General features: G+C 41.0%; 1 protein-coding gene across 2 annotated transcripts in view; it reads right to left on the bottom strand.

The window, feature by feature from the left end:
* Positions 1 to 2,047: 2,047 nt before the first annotated feature.
* The window catches only part of ROS3 (RNA-binding (RRM/RBD/RNP motifs) family protein), a 63,065-nt gene continuing 46,322 nt past the window's right edge, over positions 2,048 to 18,790 (bottom strand). The window contains exon 4 of one of the 2 annotated variants that reach the window (XM_087675922.1): positions 2,048 to 3,963. In XM_087675922.1, the coding sequence (XP_087532048.1) occupies positions 2,774 to 3,963 (1,190 nt within the window). In that variant the 3' untranslated portion in view covers positions 2,048 to 2,773. The remainder of the gene's footprint in view (positions 3,964 to 18,790) is intronic. The other variant, XM_087675921.1, reaches the window with a different exon arrangement.

Raw genomic sequence — 18,790 nt, 5'->3', positions numbered from 1 at the left:
GGGTCTATAAGCTGAAAAACAATGTAGATGGATCCATTGACAAATATAAAGCCACGCTTGTAGCCAAGGGCTATGCACAGAAGAAAGGCATTGACTATTAGGGGACATTTGCTCCTATCTCTTGCATGACTACCATTAGGTCTATGATTGCTCTGGCTACCTATTATGGATGGACTGTGCATCATCTAGATATAAAGACTACATTTTTACATGGAAAACTTCAAGAAAAAGTGTATGTACAATAGCCCATTGGTTTTGCAGTTGAGGGATTCAAACACGTGGTCTGCAAGCTGAAAAAGGCTTTATATGGCTTGAAACAAGCTCCTCAAGCTTGGTATGCTAAGATTGATGCTTTTTTACTGAGCCAAGGGTTGATAAACAACTCATTAGAGTCCACCCTTAACGTATGTAAAGAGGGGGGATCCTTGTTGGTCATTTGTCTATATACTGATGATCGTTGCCTTACAAGGACACATGTTGATTAGATTTCAACATTCAAACAAAATTTATAAAAAACTTTTGAGATGTCAAATTTGGAGCCTTTATACTATTACTTGGGTATTCAATTCATTCATGATGCTAGAGGCATTGAATTGTCACAATCGAGATACATTGATAAACTTCTTTAAAGGTTTGGCTTACAGGATTGCAAGCTAGTCTATACATCAATGGAACTTGGACTGAAGTTGTCATTGCATGACAACGATGACTTGTTTGATATCCGCACATATACTCTAGCAGTTGGATGCCTTATCTACCTATGCAACACTAGGCCATACAGTTTTCAGTTTCAACCCTGAGCATATGTATACATCAGCCACGCATGTCACATTGGCAAGCTGTTAAGTGTATTTTCCATTACTTATAGGGTATTAGGACTCTTGGATTGCTTTATGTCAAGGGGGAACCATTGCACTTACATAATTATAATGATTCTAATTGGGCTAGTGATTATGATTCTCGTCACTTCACTAGTGACAATTGTTTCTTTCTTGGCTCACCTTGTATCTCTTGGCTTAGCAAGAAACAATCCACTATTGCCATATCATCATGTGAAGACGAATACAATATAGCTTTCAATACCATAGTTCAATGCATATGGCTTAGACACATGCTAGTTGATCTGGATGTTTCTGTCGCAGAGTCTAATTCTTTGTTCACTAACAGTTGCAATTGCAATGGTACGGAACTTAGTGTTTCATACACACATGAAACACATTGAGATCCATTATCAATTTGTCAAAGAGAGGCTACATGTAGGAGATATCAACCTTGTCTACTATCCTACCACCAATAATGTGGCAAATATCTTCACCAAAGCTCTTCCTTGTGACAACTTTGAAGCATTCTACAATGCTTTAAATTTGATCTCCTTTGGTGAATGACCCTTGTATTTTGATTACTCTTCACTCCAAGGGTTTTGTTAGGTTTGACTCATGTCTACACTCACAAAGGAGTGCCAATGATCTTCAATAGAACACTAGGACACTTTTTACTCTGTATGGAAGATTTTTTCCCCAAATCTATTCCCTTTATTTTATGTGCCTATGCTATACACTTTTGGGCACTTATTGTGTTTCACACCCTCTTACAACCCTAAGGTTTAAGGGTTTTAATTTGCACTTACACCTTACACTTCAAATTATTGCATTGGGTGTCATGCTCTCACGCTCTACACTGTATACACTCTCAACTGAGCTTCAATCTCTTCTTGTTCTCACACTATTTTCAATTGCTTATATGCCTCACTACTATAGTGAGACTTTCATCCAATAAGCCACAAGTCCAAGTAGGCTTATATTATATCATACACATGACACGGTATTTCTTATATACCTTTTGGTCCAAATGGGATAAAACTAGTGTTCATGAAAAACATTTTTGATAGAAGATACAAAAACCTTTAATTCAAATTTTGGAGGGATTTGGAATCCAATCACATGTATTTGCCATGTTTATACTAGGATTTCAGTAAAGTTCAAGCATTTCAAACCTTCTTTGAAATTTGGAAGTTTTTTGAAAATTTTGCAATTCATTTGACATTAAACTCATTTTGGGGAACATGGATAAAGTTTGAAGCCAGCCTCTTATAATTATTCATTTGAAATTTTGAACACACACGAGCTGGTCAAAATCATCACCATAAACTTACATGTCATCATGCTGGAGAGACATAAGAATAAAAACAACTGGGGTATTAAATAAGACACTACTTTTGCAGCAAATCAAGGAAATGTATTCTATATCAAGAGCTATGCTTATTAGCATTAGCTTGAATATATGAATCCTTGTCTTTATGACTTTTCTAGCCCCTGCAACTACTGTGGGATGTCTGCAATGATGAAATAGATGCTCATCTTGTCCAAGCAAATCTCCATGGTCATCAGCAGTTCCCTTTAGTCCAAACCTGCCTCCAATTTTAGGATTTGTATTAAACTGTCAAATGTGTAGCCCACAGCCACTAGGGCATATTGAGGGATCAAGTTAATGCCAAAGGCATGAGTCAACTGTCTGGAATAGGCATTTGGCAGCACTTTGGGATAGACTTCAACTGCATAAAAATCTTAACAGAAACCTTGAGCATCTGATGTTGGCTTTTGCAAAAACCAGAATCTTTCCCAAAGAGTAAAGAGCTTCAAGCAAACATGATACCCTCTGTTCATCCAGAAGGCATACTTGATAGGGGGCCTTATGTTCAACATCACCGCTGAAAAGCTCAAGTTTCTGCAACTGATGCTCATGTTGCATTTCAGAACCACCTCAACACATGGAGTTAGTAGTACTTTTGCTTATGAAAAGCTTTCATACTCCGTATAGCCTCTTTTCGAGTCTTCTTTGTCATCTCCTTCACTATTCTCTTTGACTCCATCCATTCTTGTTCAGACTTATCTGTTCTCATAAATGTACAAACCTTTCCATCATCATCATTCATCTGTTCCGGGGTGTGAGGTAATGATTTAACTTGTGTGACTTCAGGGCTCATATCCTTTTTACGTGCATTGACATTGGACAGCTTTGGAATCTCATTCATCTGATTAGCTCTTTCATGCACAGGCAGGAATTTGAATTCACTGTCCTTGGCTTGCAGATTTGTTGATCCTGCTTCTGGGTTGTTGAAATGCATCATTGCTTTTTCCTCAGTACCACCTTTGAAAGTCTTTCCAGCCACTAAATTATCAGAAGAAAAAAGGCCTCTTGATTCCTTTGGCTTTACATCATCAGTGCTTGGTTTAGCAGCAGCTGCCAGGTTAGATGTTTGGCCTAACATGCTGCCCAAGCTAAATGCTACACGCCCTGTTTCTCCAACCAAAGATTTCCAGGAAGACTTCTGGATCCACGCTTGATCTGTTCCCATACTGTCCATATCTGCCATACTTTTACCTATGTGCAAAGTTGTGTTGGCTTCCAACTGAAAGCTCACTCGCTTCTTTGATGAATCCCCACTTACTGAGCCTACTTTCTCCACAACATTCTCTGATTCTGTCTCACTATCATCGTTTGTTGTCGAGTGATCCATTGACTGTATTCCAATATCTTCTGTTATATTTAAGAGTGGCTCCTCAGGTTCTGGCCTGTTCACTGCTTTTGACTTGCTATGGTTTGAAGTTCTCTCCATATCGTCCGTTATATTCAGCTGTGCCTCCTCAAGGTCAGGCTCATTCAACCTATCTCCCACATTTCGTCTTTCGCCATTAACATAATTTGATTCTCTTCCTGATTCATACGTTTTCATAGGTGCCATGGAGGTCTCTGTCCGTAACTTTTTTGGAATCATTCCTTTCCTATTCTCTATCAAACTTGACTCCAATTTCACATCTCTGGTAGCATTCATGAGTGATTTCTTCAGCTCAGACTCTCCAACTTCTTTGACTTTTCTTTTGGATCTCTCTTCAGACCCCTTGGTGACTTTGTCTGGCAACTTTGAATCCATTGCAGCCATTTGTTCTCTGTTGTAATTCAAAGCTGAAAAAGCATACAAGGTAAAACCTAGTTATCAACTGTCAGCTGTATGTGACTAGCACGAGTGCCATTGTGCAGACCAGAATTGACATACTCGACCTGCTCTTATAGCAACTTGAATTGCTAGGGTCACAGGTTTGTAGACTTGTAGAACTAACTGCAGGATCTCTACTATGCACAGCTAAAACGCCAAAACAATGCAGAGATGAATGTTGATCATTCTAATGCATTAAAATGTGTGAGTGGCACAACCTGAATTTTAGTGTCTTACATAAATGCATGCGACACTCGAGTAGATGAATAGTGCGAATGCAGCAACATATAAGATGAGACCAACTGATAGACCATATAGAAAAGAAGCCACAGAGGAGTTTGTAAATTAAAGATACAAGTCATTGCTAAGATTCCAAATTACGAAAATCACTATGCAGCCACATGTTCTGTCATAGCCTATATGTGTACTAAGAGTGAAAATAACACTGCTGCACATTTCACTGACAAATCAGCTTCAAATAGCTGTAAGAAAAACTAAATGAGCTTTAGCAAGGCCATCAACAAAACACCGGATTGCTAGCTAGAAGAGGTCAATAGATAGTTTTACTGGTTGGCATGTGCACCACCTAGACTGCTGCATAGCAACTCATAGTACAATTATAATCCAGCCCATCTCATCAATTTGACAACTGGGACAGTAGTTTTGAATAACTCTTTAGCAATCACAAACTACAACTACATTCATCAAAGCCCTAACCTACAAGACAATTTCATTCATTCTGCTCCTTCCCATCATCAATAATTTCCCACCTCATTGTTTTTGGGAGAAGGCCAGCAACAAAACTTCATTCCTAAGGTTGATCTATATCTTCTCTCTTGATTGTCAGCTAGATTACTCATTTTAGATGAGTAAGTGTGCTTGAATGTGAGGTCATGCCTTGTTGTAACCCAAGACTCCTAACTTTTGACTTATGCCTCTAGAACAAGCATTGGTCAATTTCCCTGCTCACTGTAGTCAGTAAGATTTTAGGCCAACTATTCATAACATAGGCTAACTTGCAATACATCTCTTGTTATTAGTGTGTTTATTGAAGTAAACTGTCAAACAGTTTCCAGAAAGTTGAAATCAGTCTCCTCCGAACTCAGCCTTCAGGTCTTCCTCATTTGTCCAGCCTTGTATAGTGCACTTGTGTATGTGGTTCATGATACCATGGCAGGCAGATTGTGGGCTGATTGCTTTTGGCAGGATGAAGATGATAGGTTTTCCTTGACTGCATGGGCAGCAGTCAGTGACAATGGGCACAGGCTTTGTTTCATGGCAATGTTAATGTTGGTCGGCACAGTTTTAAATTATGTGGCAGCAGTACTACTTGGATAACCCTAGTTGGGATGTCAATAAGAGTATCCATTAGAGATTGGCATGTTTTTTTCTATCTTGCTGCTGTATTTTCCCGTTTTTGCTCCGTTCAAGTTTGTCAATGCCCTTCTTTGCATGTGGGTTCCTACAGGATTGGTGGCTTGTGGACAGCAACAGACTCTTCTTACATGAGATTTGGGCTTCCACATTTGCATCTTAGCTGCTGGTCTTCTCCATCCTGCCCTTCTTCTTCAAGCTTGGAGCTCCACATCTCCAAGCAGGCGTGTCCTTTGGCAACCCATATCTCCTTGACTTTAAGATCACAGAGATCTTCATCATGGCAGACCCTAAAGACCAGAAGAATTGGGAGGCAGATCATCAAGATTGTCCACCTGGCACCTTCCTGCTAGAGATTTAGTCATCCCTTGGATGGGCATAGGTAGAGTACAGTCACTCTAGGGCAGATTTATGCATTATTGGATCAGGTTGGACAGATTCATGCAGTTGCCAGCTGTTCACAGCAGTTCTAGGGCAGTCCGGGCAATCAGGCAGGTGGCACAAGACAAAAGGCTGTGTTTTCAGTGTTCGAGGGTGAGCTGAAGGGATGCGCATCAACACAAGACTGAGATGAGAGGAGAAGCGCAGGAAAGGAGCAAAGTTGCTGATCTTTTGCAGGTTTTTAATGTTCGTGAAGGAGAAAAGGCTGTGTTTTCAGCTTTTTGCTGAAAATTTCAAGCTTTCATTGCTTGAAACCAATGCATGACGAGCAGAGGAAGCCCTACATCATGCATGAGGAAGCCCTAGCAAGATGCGTTTTTGGAGTCAGAGGGAGCTGCCCTTGTTTTTGTGCAGGTTATTTAGGTGACAATGTCTTATGAGATCAATGTGGAGTTTTAGGCTAGTATGGAGCATAAGGTCCTTGTGTTATTGGCTCTCCCTAAAGAGAAGAAGCTCAATGGGGAAAATTACCACATTTGCTGGGTAATGATGCCTACCATCTTGGAGTCCTATGACTTGGCAAAGCTTGTGTGACTGAGACCATAGAATGTCCTACAACCCGCGCTTTATCCAAGCTTTCTTTTGATGAGAAAGCTGAGGTGGCAAAGGTATAGGCACATTGGGACAAATTGAATGCTTGCATTTGATTGTTCCTATTTCTCTTTTGCACACCGGCTGTGATAACAATTGGGTTGAGTAGCATGAAGTGAGAAAGAAAGAAAGAAATATTAACATCTGTTGAGGCCAATATCAACCTAAGACAAAACCATGTACAATGTTGGTTGTCAATAGATATCAAAGTGTGGCATGCTAAAAGATGGTCAATGATATATTGTGAAAAGAAGCTAAGGTGATGTACAAAACAAAAGAGTGCTCATATAGGGATACAACGGGAGGATGAGATAGTGCATGTCTAGCTGTGTAGCTGAATGATATCCCTATATCTAGTTCCACGCGATCAGGATAGATGGATATAGTATGTCATACATCCTGGATGAAATAGTACAAGGGTAGCATTTGGACTCTACCCTCAACTTTGTTAGTTGCTACTCATGTCCCTAGCGGATCTCCTTCTCGCTCTGATGTAGCATTTGTGTTTGGTATCCTTGTATCCACAAGCAGCGTGCTGCTTTGATCTCTACAGCTCTCTAGACTGTCACCCCTCTTTGTGTGGCTGCTGTGGGGACTCCATGATTAGTTTGAGGGACATATCTCCTCCAAATAGCAGTGGGTACCTAGCTTGGACTTCTCTACAGGCTCTGCATCTGCAGATGTAGTGCTCCTTGCTCTCCACCTCCCCCTAGCATAGTTTGCAAACCTGCTCAGCTGGGGAATGTGGGCTGCCTTAATGGTCTCAATCTCAAGCAAGGGAGAGGATACCCTCTTTTGGCCAATGGTTACTTGCCCCTCATGTGGCATGTATACATCTAGGTATCTAGGTCTCTCAATGAAGCCATCTACTGTAGTCTTCATGAAGTGGTCTTTGTAGTATGAAATCTTGGGGGGGAGGGGCTGCTTGGGTGAAATCCGTGTCTGCTGTATATACAATTGGTATAAGTTTTACCATATGACCAAGTTTCTCTTTGTTAGAAGAGGTGAATGAAGGGGGAGTCACGGTCATACTAAAAGGGGGGGAGATGGCCCATGTTGATCCCATGATCCTGTAAGTCGCCTCAACTAGCTGCCTAGAGGCCTCGAAGGCTCTCCTGGGTAGCCTATTTGGGTGCATGTCACGTACTTTGTGTATGAAGCTAATAGTTTGAAAAAGGGCCTTCATCATCATAGGGGGTGCAACACACTCTGCTTGGATAATCTTGATCCCTATCCATAGGTATGTAGCCAGACCAAGGGTCCAAATAGGTGCACCATACATTACGACTGGTGTGACCAATGTGTCAAGTAGCCATCTCTGTGTGTAAGCCTAATAGAAGTGTGTCTGGTGGCATTGTCTCTCCATCATAGCCAATGCTACATATCCTCGTGTGAATTGGTCTTTGGCTGCCTGTGCCATGGTGAATCTCCCAGTGGATGTAGTAAAAGTGACCCCTAGATAGAGGTACGAGTCCACAATCTCCACTTGTCCAACTCCTAGGGTGAAGACTGATCTCCTTCTCATTGGGGCCAATGTATGGAAGATCAAGATCTTGGTTTTCCCAAGATTAACCGTCAATCCACGCTATGTATAAAAGTCATGAAGGGCATAGAGATCTTGCTATAGACCCTCTTGTGATTCAAAGACCATAACAATATCGTCAACATAAAGCATAATAGAGACCAATACACATGCTAACTCCACCCCATCACCTCCTCTTTATGTGATGTGATATTCTATCTTATCAATGTAGAGACCGAAGAGTGTAGGTGACAAAGGTTATTCCTACTTCACTCCAATGGTGCTAGAGATCACGTCTGAAAGTCCTCCCATTCATTGCACTCAACTCAATACTCTCTCATATAGTGCACAGATACCCCAGATCATGTCCGATAGGATCTCCAATATCTACAACCTCTGTAGTAGTCTTGTGGAATCGTATCAAGGGCTTTATGTTGTAGCAACCAGTAAATAAACATAAACTAAAATATACACCTTACCTTCAAAATCCTGGACAATTGACACTCCCTTGATCCCAAAACTGGCACCCCTTTCGGTATTTGTTTATCTTTAATTGCTAATGGAAGTCGAGATTTCACAATCTCCTCAATTGATCCAAAAGCCCTTTGCTGTTCCAACAATCAGCATACAAATTGGGCAATTTGCCCCTTGATTTTCATCTAGGACTTGCTCTAATTAAACCTACATTAGCCAAATGCTGCCCCAAATTCACAATGGATGGGCTAGCATCTGAAATCCTTGACAATACCGCAAATTGTAGGTGCTAATTTTAGTGTAGGATGCCTTCAACATGTGGCATGGGTCCAGAGGTGACTGCTAAACCCTAATTGCTACTGAAAATTAGGGTTTACAGCAGAAATCCTCCAGCTATCCACTAAATCTGGCTGAGATAAGCTGAGATCTTTTGAGAATGGGCTGGAGAGAGAGAGAGAGAGAGAGAGAGAGAGAGAGAGCTCAGTCTACGAAAAAAAAAAGAGAGAGAACTCAAGGATTTCACGTGGGAAAACCCTTGAATCTGCCTGGTGCCTGCTCCAGTCAGCAAGAGATGTAGTTGCTTGCTGCTTGGAAGCACCAAAATGCTGTCGCTAGCCCCTGATGGGCCTTTTCTGTTGTCGCCTGATCTCCTATGGCCTCTAGCTGCTAATGCTTGCAGCAAATGGCTGAATTCTAATCAGAAATTTGATCTGTAGCACCTTCTCTCTCTCTCTCTCTCTCTCTCTCTCTCTCTCTCTCTCTCACACACACACACACACACAAGTTGGAAAACTGATTTGAATGGTTGAAACCGGGCCTAAAAACGTTTTCCCCATTTGCATGGGCATTTTTGCCATGTGGCAGCCTTCTAAACCCAAAATTTAGTCTAGCCATTGAAGTAATTTTCAGAATTAATTAATTTTGAAAATTAATTTCAATCATTCTAACATTGCCCAAAATTAAATATATCCATCCATAATAAATTTGCCATGAAATTTGCAACTTGGAACTTCTATTGACCCTTAGATTGGCATTAATGCCCAGTCCCTGGTATCACCAACTGACACTTAATGGCCAAACAACTGTCCTAGGGTTCAAAGTGGCACCAATTGACCACCAAAGCCCAACTGGCATAACTTATCACAACTTTTGTCTTTGACACCCATTGCATCTTCGAGATCCTTGACCTACTACCATGAAATAACTGCCATGTGCATCACATGTGTTGAATGACCTTGCACATTTGATTAGTAACTTATCAAATGTTACTAGCAAGATTAAAGAATTTGAAAATTTTCATATCCCCGTGATAAACCTCCTCCTTGAAATCCTTGCATTCGTCCTCAATTGCATTGAATTGAATTGCACAATTCAATTGCATTGAATTGTGCCAAAGCAAAAGCATATTGATGAAACCAACCTTGCTTCTCGAAAAGAGCGGTCATTCCACAATTAAGCACTTAACTACACCAATCAGCAAATGAATATAACTTGAAATGCACAAATTATCTTAATAATCTCGAACATTAACACCTTGTTGGCCCCAAAACTGGTGCTCCTTTTAATATTACTTTGACTTAATTGCTAATGGAATGAGTACAAGCTGAGATTCACAATCTCTTTTGCTGTTCCAAAAAGCCTCTTTGTTGTACCAACAATTAGCAATTAATTCGAGCCAATTGTCCCTTGATTTTTCACCCAGGGCTTATACAAATGGAACCACCAACTGGCCAAATGCTCAAAATTACAATGAATGGATTCGCATTTAAATTCCTTAACAATTATACAAATTTCAAGTGCTGAATTCAGTTTACAACAAAGATCTCTCTGCTATTCACCAAATTTGGCTGAGATTTGCACAAAATGACTAAGAAATATTGAGATCTCTTAAAAATGGGTACGAGAAGGTGAGAGAAACTTGATTTTCTTCATGAGAAAACGCCAAATTCTACATATTGCCTGCTCCAACCTCCATTTAATGCAGTTACCTACTGCCAAGCGCCTCCAAAATGTTGTCACTTGATCAACAATGCTGTTGCCAACCCTTGGAAGGCGGCTCCCTGCTATCCCTTGCTTGTTGAGGACCCCATACAGCTGTCTTCTATAACAAATTGTTATTCTCTTATCAAATAATGGATCAACAACTCTCTCTCCCCCTCTTCCAAGCTGTGAAATTAACTGAAAGGATGAGACCTAAAAACGTTTTCTCAGTTTGCATGGGCATTTTTGCAACAAGTGGCAATATTCTAAACCCATTTTTCAACATTACCCAGCCATTCAATTAATTTTCAGAACTAAATAATCTTGAAAATTAATTTCAACCCTTTTGACCTTGCCTAAAATTTAATGTGTCTATCCATAATTAAATTGGCTAGGCCATTTGTAACTTAGAACAGTCTTCAACTATCGTTAATCCTTAGGCTAGTATTAATTAATTAATTAATGCTAGTCCCTCGTATCACCATTGATACTTATTGGCCAAATCACTGCCTTGGGATCCAATCTGATACCAACTAACCAACAAAACCTTGTCAACATAACTTATCACAACTTTTGCCTTTGACACCCACAGCATCCTCGAGGTCCTTGGCTTGTTACTATGGAATATCTGCCATGTGCATCACATGTACTTAAACAACCTTGCACATTTGATTAATAACTTAATCAAATGTTATCAACAAGATTAAACCATCTCAAAATTTCAAGTCCCCGTGACATACTGCACTAGAATTTTCATAAGGCATCATAGTCACAATATGGGCCATTGTTGCCTAACCATGCGATATGCCCCAAACTTGTTGAAAATTTCAAGCCAGCATATACATAATACAACACTGAAAAACAATCCAAAATTGTTGCTAGAAACCCATTGAATACATCCATAACTCATGTTTCTCAATTGCTATGACTAGTTAACCATAGAAAAGCATAAACTCAGTGTAAACCATGGCTGAAATTGTCAATGGTATTTACTGACATGTTGTTGTCCATAGAATCAACTATAATTCATTGAAAATTGAGTATAAACTAATCATGATCTAATTACTTACTGATCTCAGAACTGATTACAAGCTGCTGCAAACGTAATCCCAAACTAATTGCAAAGCAAAATCTAATGCAAAAAGTGACCATAAAAGGTTCTCAAATTGATTAAAAAATGAGTTGAAACTGAACAGAATTTTGTCTCAAAACTAAGGCGAAATCTCATGCCAAGCTAATCATAAATTAATGAAAAGTAGAGTTTTAATGCCTGGGTGAAACTCATACTCATTTGCATACCTCTCACAGTGACTAGTACATTGAGTAGTGACCTCATGGCAAACATATTGTTAGCACAATACCTTGGATGCATGTTGAAAACATCCAAGATCCACTACATACAAGAGTTTCCCACAACTAGTGGAGTGAAAGTACTACATCCCTCCTGTACATCTAGCAATTCTTCGGACCCCTATCCTGTAAAACTTGATTAAGCCCGAACCAAAGTTACCTCTAACTAAAGGGCATCTAGGTAAAGCTACAAAAGCCGAGGATAGTCTACCAATTTATCCTTTTCCATTCACTTTGCATCCATTAGTAAATAGTTCTTGTAATCTTTGAAGTGTATACCTTATTTTTGCATAGGTTGCATCCAAATTTTCCACATAGTGATTAGTCTCAATGATTTTATCCTTAGTGTGCAAGATAGGTGAGACCTTCTTGCTATCCTTAATATGCAAGATTTTATCCTTAGTATGTAAGATAGGTGATACCTTCCTGCTACCCTCAACCACCTCAAATGGAGCTTTGCTAGTAAAACTATGCACCGTATTGTTATATGCAAACTCAACCAATGGCAAATACTACTCCCACTGTGACTTGCAGCCTAAAACATAGCATCTCAAAGGATCGAACACTGTGAACTTTGCTTTCTCAGACTGACCATTTGTTTGTAGATGGAAGAATGATGACAATTTCAGCATGGTACCCATATTCTCAAACAAGCCCTTCCAAAATAAGCTGGTCATCCAAGGGTCTCGATCACTGATGATCAACTTTGTGTGGAGTTTGCTTTCTCAGGTTAACCATTTGTTTGTACATGAAAGAATGATGACAAATTCTGCATGGCATCCACATTCTCAAACAAGCCCTTTCAAAATAAGTTGGTCATCCAAGGGTCTCAATCACTGATGATCGACTTTGGCATACCATGATACTTAAAGATGTACTGTAAAAAAAAATTGTGTCATATGATTAGCCTTTATTCTCTTCCTCACCGGAATGAAATGGGCATGTTTGCTAAACTTGCAAATGATAGTCAATATCCCATTGTTCCTTGTAGGTATCCTAGGAAGCTTAAAAATAAAGTCCATTGTAATGCTCTACCAAGGCCTATATGGAATAGGCAAGGGCTGCAATAAGCCCAGCACCTTCTAACATACAATGCATGTCCTCACAAGGATGCTATTATTTAAGGACTTGTTTGGAGAGCGGTTGCAAATGTGAACCGTGGATTTAAGTGACTCTCCCCAAAAATTCATGAGGGAGATTAGTAGTGGACAGCATGCACCACACTCTTTTACATAAAGTCCTATTGTATCTTTCAACCACCCCATTTGAAGAAGGGCTGTAAGGAGCTATAAACTCCCTCTTAATTCCATGCAAGTAACAAAAAGACTTAAACTCAGTAGATGTGAACTCACCCCCATCATCAATTCTCAAGCATTTCAGCTTTCTACCTGTCTGAGTGGTCACCAAATAAACCCAAAACTTCGTGGATTAATCATTAATAAAAGAGATAAAAATATGTAGCACCACCCAACGATTTCACAAGTATACTACATACATCAGAATGCACTAAGTCCAAGACATTAGACTTACGGGAGACACTAGAGTAAAATGAAATTTTCATTTGCTTTCTAAATTGACAGTCATTACAAAAATCAAGTTTAGAGCCTTTTCCATCAACCCTCTTCAAAGAGGTAATGGCATCAAGTCCTTTCTGGCTCTTATGGCCTAATCTCTTGTGCCACAACTCCAAATGACAACCAATTTCAGAAAATGCAAGAAACTTGCCATTCAAAGCTTTACAATGCAAACAATATAAAGTACCCTTCTTGGTTCCTTTTGCAATCAGCATGGAACCCTTTTTCAATTTCCACAAATCACCACCAAACAGTGTAGTGTAACCATGCAAGTCAAGCTGTCCAACAAATAGTAAACTCTTCTTGATGCCAGGCATGTATTTGACATCTTTCAACACAAGCTCATGCCCATTATCCAAAGACAAGCGTACAGTACCTATCCCATCAATACTACAAGCATGGTTATTTCCAAGATATGCTTTTCCATAACTTCCTGCATTGAATATAGCAAAATACTCCAAGCAAGGAGTTACATAGAAAGAGGCACCAGAGTCTACAATCCAAGTCTGAGTGACACCATCATCAATTGATAAAAGTGCATCATTCATATTAGCCTTGATAATCTGCATATCCTGCATGTGACATACAAGGACATTATAATCTACTGCACATAGTATATCAGCCTCTATTGTTGTGGGAGCTCACGCTCAACCGCTAAGACCCACGGACCGCTTATTGCTTCAAGCGTTTCAAGCGAGCTCTAATGGCTATCTCTCACCTAGCCGACGCGATGTCGATCCTACGAGTGTAGTGAGCTTACCTTGATGCCGATGTGAGTAGCCTTCTTCCTCGCACATCTCAATAGCTCCACGATTCTTGATGCTAGCTTAAGCATCCTCAAGCCTCCTCCATCTCCAAGCTCCATCCTCCATAGCCGCGCGCACGAGAAAAGAGAAGAGAAGAAGAGAAGAGGAGATGGTGAAAAACTTCACCCTCTTGATCCCTCACTCCCACACGCCCACTCCCTCACACTCTCACACACTCTCTCTCAAGAGCACACACAAGCAAGAAGGAGAGAATAAGAGAAGAAGAAGAAAGCTCTTGTTAGCCACACACCAAAAGAATGAGCTTCCATTCACTATTTGAACTTTATATACAAACCCTAAAATCCCATAGGCACCCATCCTCTTTTTTACATGACCGGCCATTGTGGCAAGGTCTTTTTTCCATTTCCCTCTTCTAGCCTTATGCCTCTAGCCTATGCCCGTCTAATATTTTACAATTGGCACAGGAGGGAGCCTGGCGCTCTTTTACAAGAGTTTTTCAAGTTTTTTGAGGCGTCTTTCATTTAAAATTGCGCCTTTGGTCTCGGCTTAGCTTCTAGAGGTCGCCTGCGTGTCTTTGCTATTCTTCCATGCTTTTTTCGCTTTTTCCGCTTTTTCCTTCATTTTTCCGTCATTTTGACTTGGGGTTAACATTACCCCCCTCCGAAACGGGTGCCAGTCCCATGGCACTTTTGTGTTGTTGTAGGGTGGTAGGCACTTGGGCACTGATGGTGTAAAGGAAAGGGCCACGTGTAGATTCAGGTGCGTGTGGATACTGATGTTTATCGAGGAAGCCGGATGGATAGCAAGTGGTTGATGGGGGCCTCCGAAGTTGGTGGGTTACCGCTTGTGTGATGCCTGAAAGGAGAAGGTGCTGTGCTCTTCTTAAGGGGCGTGTCTACCTTATTGTTGTGGTGCAGTGTGCTCGTGCTAGTGGAATGGGGAGATAGGTCTAACCGCAGGCGAGCCTGGATGATGTCCCACACTTGAGGGCCCCATTTGTGCTAAGGGAGGTGCGGTGCAAGTGTCTTAGGGTGACAGGTCTAACCATAGGCGAGTGTAGCTCCCTAGGTATATCCTGCCCTTGTTGTGCCCTAAGCATAAAGTGGGGAAGCAAAAAGAGCTAGGGGGTTAGAAGCGGAGCTAGCTGACCGAAGCCACCGGGCACGCCTAACTTGAGAACCCCCTAGGTGTAGTGATAGTGCTCTATGTGGTGTTTAAGTGCTTCTGCAAGTGAGTGCTTGTGTGTTTTTTTTTCTTTTCTTTTCTTTTCTTTAATGGAAGGTCAATGGAAAGAGAGATAGAAAAGGGGCAACTGGAGACATACCACCGTATACGGTCAAGTGCATCCAAGTGCACTAACACCCTGTGTGCATCCAATTGCACAGTGTGTGCATCCAATCACATGTAGAAAGCACTCACTTCTTTAACCTACAGTGTATCTAATCTTAGATACACGGAGTAGTTTTTAGTGCATCCATCAATCCATATAAGAGCACCCATCTATCTAAACAGTGCATCCATCTTAGTATATCCACGTAGCATCACTCTTTGTGCATCCATAATTCCATTATCACCCACACAGCCTCACTTACGCTCATCTAGTGTAGCCATAAGCTTAGTGTGCATATAGTTCATAACCATTGTTCATCCATACTCAATTAGCCTCTCCACCTCTACACCTACCCACCCTACAAAGCATCCATTCTAAGTGTGCATCCATTAAAGTACATCTACTACTTGGTGCATCCACCACAGTGTATCCATTCTTACCACACCACATTGCATTTCCACCACACATTGAGTAACTTAGAAAACCCTTAGTCAACCTTAGGTAACATAACCCACAATACATTCACTTTCCCATCTAAGTTCACCTTGTGTGCATCCACCCACACAAATGTGTCCACTTCAAAAACTGTGTAGTGTAATCGTCTACATTCACCGTTATCCACAAGACTTTACTGCAAATAATACCTTGAAGCATTCCACCCCAAAGTAGCCGAGTGATTGGGCCAAGGGTGCACATCAGCTACCCAAGGACCTATCAAGACCATAGAGGCAATGGCTATCTTAACTCAGTGTTGTTGGGTACTTGATGTATATATGCATTACCAGGTGTGACATTCAATTTGCAGTCTCATTGATGAGTAGGTTTATGCATGGTCCATGCACTAAACATTGGCAGGTAGTGAAGCAGATCTTTCGATACTTGAGTGGTACTCAGTAACTTGGGCTATTTTATCCCAAGGGGAGAGTATTACCACCAAATTTACATGCTTTTTCCAATTTTGATTGGGCTGGTTATTATGATACTCATATATCCACAAGCGGTTTCTGCTTCATGCTTGGCAACTCGCACATCATGGTTGAGCAAGAAGCAATCCACTATGGCCACTTCTTGTTGTGAAGCTAAGTACAGGGCAGTGGCTCAAGCGCCAAAAGGCTAATTTGGGTGTTGGAAAGTCATATGCCACCAATATCTTCACTAATTCAGAGCGCATTGGTAATTGCACAAAATCCAATATTCCATGCATATATAGAGCATATTGAGATGCACTATCATTATGTCAAGGAGAGACTCTCTGCAAGAGCCGGCTTGGCCTATGCACCAAGGCCCAACACAAGACAAGTTTGCATATTATTTCACAAAGGCTTTGCCTCACAAGAAGTTTGAAGCTTTCTGCGAAGCTTTTGGGCTCACTCCACTTCTTGGATTGACCCATTCCATTGGGCTTGGCACTTCCCTTTACATGAGTGCCAGCTCTTGTTCACCATATCATTCTCAAGGGAGATTTTTCGCCATATTTCAAAAGTGATGTGTGTGAACACAGTTAGGACCACCAAGGGGTTTTCTTTCCCCAACCTTACATACATGCCTATTCACTTTAGGGCATACTTTGGCTTGTAGATCTTCTCCTTACATACCTTTCAATACACTTTGAGTTATACTCTCTCAAGCTTTCCCTTCTCCTAGCTGTGTACTTGCATTCTTGTGACCCTAAATCCAACAATACAAAGTGTGATAGGAGAACACAGGTGAGGAGTAAAGCAAAGATGATAAACACTAAAGAATAAATAATGAATAATACAATCCTCAAGGCAGTAAATACACTATGTAGAGTGAATACAAATGTCAAACTCCCATATTCTGATGGACTGGTGCAAATAGATGAGCTGAAAAGTATGATGTACTCTCTATAGATCCTGAAACATAGCAGGCAACCTTTATATGTGATCAGCAGTTGCAAATGCAGATTTGTGTGTCTGGATCAGTCTGAACAAGGCAGTGGCAGCTCAGAAAGAATGGCAGCAATCTGAGATTGATGAGGATGAAGCAAGTAACAGCTAGGACTGCAAAATGCAGCCAATTCGTGCAACTGTTGTAAACTGCATGATCAGTATGTGGAAGAGCTGTATGCAGTGAATGCCGAGTGTTTTGGACGCCCAAATGATGATGGTGACTGCTGGTAATCTGGGAGACAGGCTGAGAAGAGTCACCAGCAGCAGATGCAGCAATATAGGCTGAGAAGACTGATCACCAAGAGCTCGACACTAGCTGGCAGCACCACAAACTGAGGTGTCTGAAATGGAGGGTTATAAACAATAGTGGGAAGAAGGCACCAGCTGATGGAGAGCTTGCAATGACAAGATAGGCCAAGTGGAAAGCAGCCTCCTATTTATAGATGTGGATCCTCCCAAATTAGGGTTTGTCTTATGGGACACATACACTCTCTAGGAAAGTTTGGTAATAATCATGTTTTGGGGGTGTTTTAAAGAGCTAAATCAGTTTGTAATGAATTTTTTAGCTTAGCAGGTCCGCTATGCCTACAAGTAATCTGAAGTGGACATCCTATCAGATGTTGTCCAATGATGAGGAAGGAAAGGCTCCCCTGAACATCCTTCTAAGGGCTCTCCATACCTCCTAAGCTCTAGGACTGTCCCATAGGCAATGTCTCAGTCTCCTCTCACTCACCACATCTCGTGCATGCCACTTGGTCCTCCTTGTGTCCAAGGCAAGTGCCCAAATTGCTAAGCTCCTATGAGCTAATAACCATAAGAAGAGGGATATCTTCCTAGGCCCAAAGCGGTCAGCTAGCCTCCAAAATTCTGATTAAAAAATGTTCTAAGATGCTCAGCCTATGCTAATGGGAGGCAATTATTACCCATGCTCTAATCCAGCTCATCTGAACCCTCCTCCCCAGCCTAGTAGTGTAGTCAAAAAAGGCCACATCGCATGGCCTATCAAGAAATGGATCCCTCCACACCCACTCTCCTAGATCCCATTGTAATCTCTAGAGAGGCCTCCTCTAACAAGCCCGATATCTCCATCTCCTCAACCATAACAACCTCCCTTAAGCTCACCACACTTACAAAAAATATTGAACTCAAAGGGTCAATAAACTACAACTTACCATGCATTAATCATAGATGTCTTTTGAGAATGGTATACAGGTCTACATTGCAAATTCAAGTTGTGGTGTCATGGTAACAAGACTCCAAGTTTAGACAAAGAAGATGACCAAAAACTCAATAGGATATCACAACTAGAAAGAAAATAACATTCTCATTGGAAGCCAAGTGAGCTAGCCCACTCAATCAATATGATACAACCTGAGTACTAATGCAAAGGGAGTATCAACAGCATTACATAGTGATAATAAACTGAGAGTAACATCAATTTTACATCAAAATGTTTGGAGTGAATATGGCACCATTAGACTGT

This window comes from Lygodium microphyllum, chromosome 4 (assembly GCF_053477565.2).
Source record: "Lygodium microphyllum isolate KBCC chromosome 4, Lygodium_microphyllum_v1.1.10, whole genome shotgun sequence".
Taxonomy (NCBI): Eukaryota; Viridiplantae; Streptophyta; class Polypodiopsida; order Schizaeales; family Lygodiaceae; genus Lygodium; species Lygodium microphyllum.
Note: the sequence above shows the minus strand (reverse complement) of the source record. Positions and strands in the feature narration are given on the sequence as shown.